The 2,927-nt window shown below is 41.8% G+C and overlaps 1 protein-coding gene across 5 annotated transcripts in view; it reads left to right on the forward strand.

Annotated features, from left to right (window-relative positions):
- The window catches only part of PAAF1 (proteasomal ATPase associated factor 1), a 46,642-nt gene that overhangs the window by 16,820 nt on the left and 26,895 nt on the right, over window positions 1–2,927 (forward strand). For all 5 annotated transcript variants that reach the window (XM_037740118.1, XM_017532959.2, XM_017532956.2 and 2 more), the window contains 2 exons: window positions 745–843; window positions 1,846–1,996. In XM_037740118.1, coding sequence (XP_037596046.1) covers window positions 745–843; window positions 1,846–1,996 — 250 coding nt within the window. The remainder of the gene's footprint in view (window positions 1–744; window positions 844–1,845; window positions 1,997–2,927) is intronic.

Raw genomic sequence — 2,927 nt, forward strand, 5'->3', positions numbered from 1 at the left:
TTAGTAGAGACAGGGTTTCACCATGTTGACCAGGATGGTCTCGATCTCTTGACCTCGTGATCCACCCGCCTCAGCCTCCCAAAGTGCTGGGATTACAAGCTTGAGCCACTGCGCCCGGCCTTGCCTAGTCTTAATTTTAAAATAAAATAGCAGGGCTGAGCGTGGTGGTTTATGCCCATAATCCCAGCACTCTGGGAGGCTGAGATAGGAGGATCACTTGAGTTCAGGAGTTTGAGACTAGTTTGGGCAACATGGCAAAACCCTGTCTCTACAAAAAAACCACAAAAATTAGCCAGCTGCAGTGGTGTGCACCTGTAGTCCCACCTACTCAGGAGGCTGAGGCAGGAGAATTGCTTGAGCCTGGGAGGTAGAGGTTACAGTGAGCTGAGATCAGGCCGTTGCACTCCAGCCTGGGTGATGGTAGTAAAACTGTCACAAAAATAAATAAATAAAATAGCAACACATGAAACTATGCAGATGAAATGGAAATAGGGAAAACTTTTTAGCTGAAGCAGGAGACTACAGATGATTAGAGGAATATCTTTTTGTTTGAAGGTGTTTACTTCAGCCTTCTTGGGAGGTTGGTGATGATAACTCAACCTTTGCATCAAACACAAGTCCTTTTCTTGGGAAACACAGGCTTGAAGAAGTCTTGGAAGAGTGGAAACAAGGGAGGTTTATAACATATTTCAAGGGAATAAGAGTATTTCATTACTTCTAACACATTGTTTTGTCTTTGAACAGATAACATGCCTGGACATTTCCAGTGGAGGAGGTCTTGGTGTGTCTTCTAGTACTGATGGAACCATGAAAATCTGGCAGGCTTCCAATGGAGAACTCAGAGTAAATAATTTGGATATGCATTTAGGGTCTTACACAGAAAGGGTGGTCTGAGAAGCCTTGGACTGTGACATGGAAGGAAGAATGGCTCATTCTAAAAATGTGGGGCCACTCTGCATGTCAGTTGATCTCTTTTCTCCCATTTGTGTGTTTTTTTGTTTGTTTTTTTTTGAGACAGAGTGTTGCTCTGTCGCCCAGGCTGGAGTGCAGTGGTGCAATCTCAGCTCACTGCAACCTCTGCCTTCTGGGTTCAAGTGATTCGTGGGCCTCAGCCTCCTGAGTAGCTGGGATTACAGGCATGTGCCACCACACATGTCTAATTTTTGTGTTTTTAGTAGAGATGGGCTTGCGACATTTTGGCCAGGCTGGTCTCGAATGCCTTACCTCAAGTGATCTGCCCGCCTTGGCCTCCCAAAGTGCTGGGATTACAGGTGTGAGCCACCACTCCTGGCCTCCCATCTGTTAATTGGAGAACCATTCTCAAGCTTAGGGATTTGGCAAAACAGAGTGGGGCTGGAGCAGTTAAGGAGTCAGGCCAGGGAATGTCTAAGTGGGTGTGCCCTTGTTGCTTTCAGTGATCAGTTTCCAAGACACAGTAGCTTAGCTGTTAGACTGAATCTCTGGCTGAGCCTCCAACCTTTACAAAGGATTTTAAACACAGATGAGTAAAAAGTCTCCAAGCCACCTCAGCTCTTTGTTCTTATAACTAGACCTAGAGATGGCTGTGAGAGTCATGGAATTCTTTTTTTTTTTTTTTTTTAAGCTAGGTTCCGGGGTGTTTTTACAAGGAATTCAATTCTATAACCTCTATAGCTGAATTCCAGGAAAGGGAACACTACCTGGTAGACAAATAAGCTAAGAGATCCTTTGGATATCCTTAGTCATAAAACCCAGCATGTGGGTTTAGCAAGTAGGTATTTCATATCAGGGACCAGAGTATGGGAGGTAAGAGAACATCAGGGATGGACAAGAGAACTAGCATGGAATTTTCTTTTGTTTTTCCAGAGAGTATTGGAAGGACATGTGTTTGATGTGAATTGTTGCAGGTTTTTCCCCTCAGGCCTTGTGGTTCTGAGTGGGGGAATGGATGCCCAGCTGAAGATATGGTCAGCTGAAGATGCTAGCTGCGTGGTGACCTTCAAAGGTCACAAAGGAGGTATGAAGTGTGGTTTCTCCAAAAGGCTTCTCTAATGATCCCCAGAGATGAATCACTGAAAAGGTGGAAACAGAAGCTAGCTATTTACAGACATACAAATAATCCTCCCAGATGGGCATTTTGATGAGCTGCCATTTCCCAAAGGACTAGAAATTCCTTTGCCATACAGTCTTTTTATTGCTATCTTGAACTGTCTTACACAATTGGTTTGATATCTAAAGCCTTTTTTAGCTGGGTGCAGTGGTGCATGCCTGTAATCCCAGCTTTATCAGTTGTTTTCCACAATTGATAAAGGAAAAAAAAAGCCTCCCCAGGAAATCATATACTTGTGTGCTGGAAAATAGAGTAAGAGAGAAGGAGGTGTGCCTACATTTTCTCATATTCGTCTTCTGGCTGAGGGGACCATAAAAGCTGAATGGTTAACGGCTGCATCATCAGACGTTATAGATAGAGCTTTATGATTCTCATAGATTTAAATTACACTTCATGTTTTAAAAATGGATTAGCCATATAACATGTTAATATCAGATTATAGAGATAGAGTGAGAATATCTTCCCTTTGTAACTGACTTTTGCAGGGAAAATATATATTTTAGATACGTTTTATACTTAATTGGAATATTAAAAAGGGGATAAGTAGATAAGTATGCTATTCTTATTTTACAAATTTGGATATTTTTTAAAGATATAATAATATTCCCAAATAATTCCTTGATCCCTCTTCTGGAACCATAATACATATTGTCTGTACCACTCATTTAGGAATTAATTATGTATTGCCCTCTACTTATGGTATTTTTAACTCTGTGTACATTGTGAGTAACTTGTGTGTGGAAATCAAGCTTTAAGCTTTTTTTTTTCTTTTTTTTTTTATAGAGACAGGGTTTCACCATGTTGGCCAGGCTGGTCTCGAACTCCTGACCTCAGGTGA

Source organism: Cebus imitator, unplaced genomic scaffold (genome assembly GCF_001604975.1).
Source record: "Cebus imitator isolate Cc_AM_T3 unplaced genomic scaffold, Cebus_imitator-1.0 Scaffold79, whole genome shotgun sequence".
Lineage (NCBI taxonomy): Eukaryota > Metazoa > Chordata > Mammalia > Primates > Cebidae > Cebus > Cebus imitator.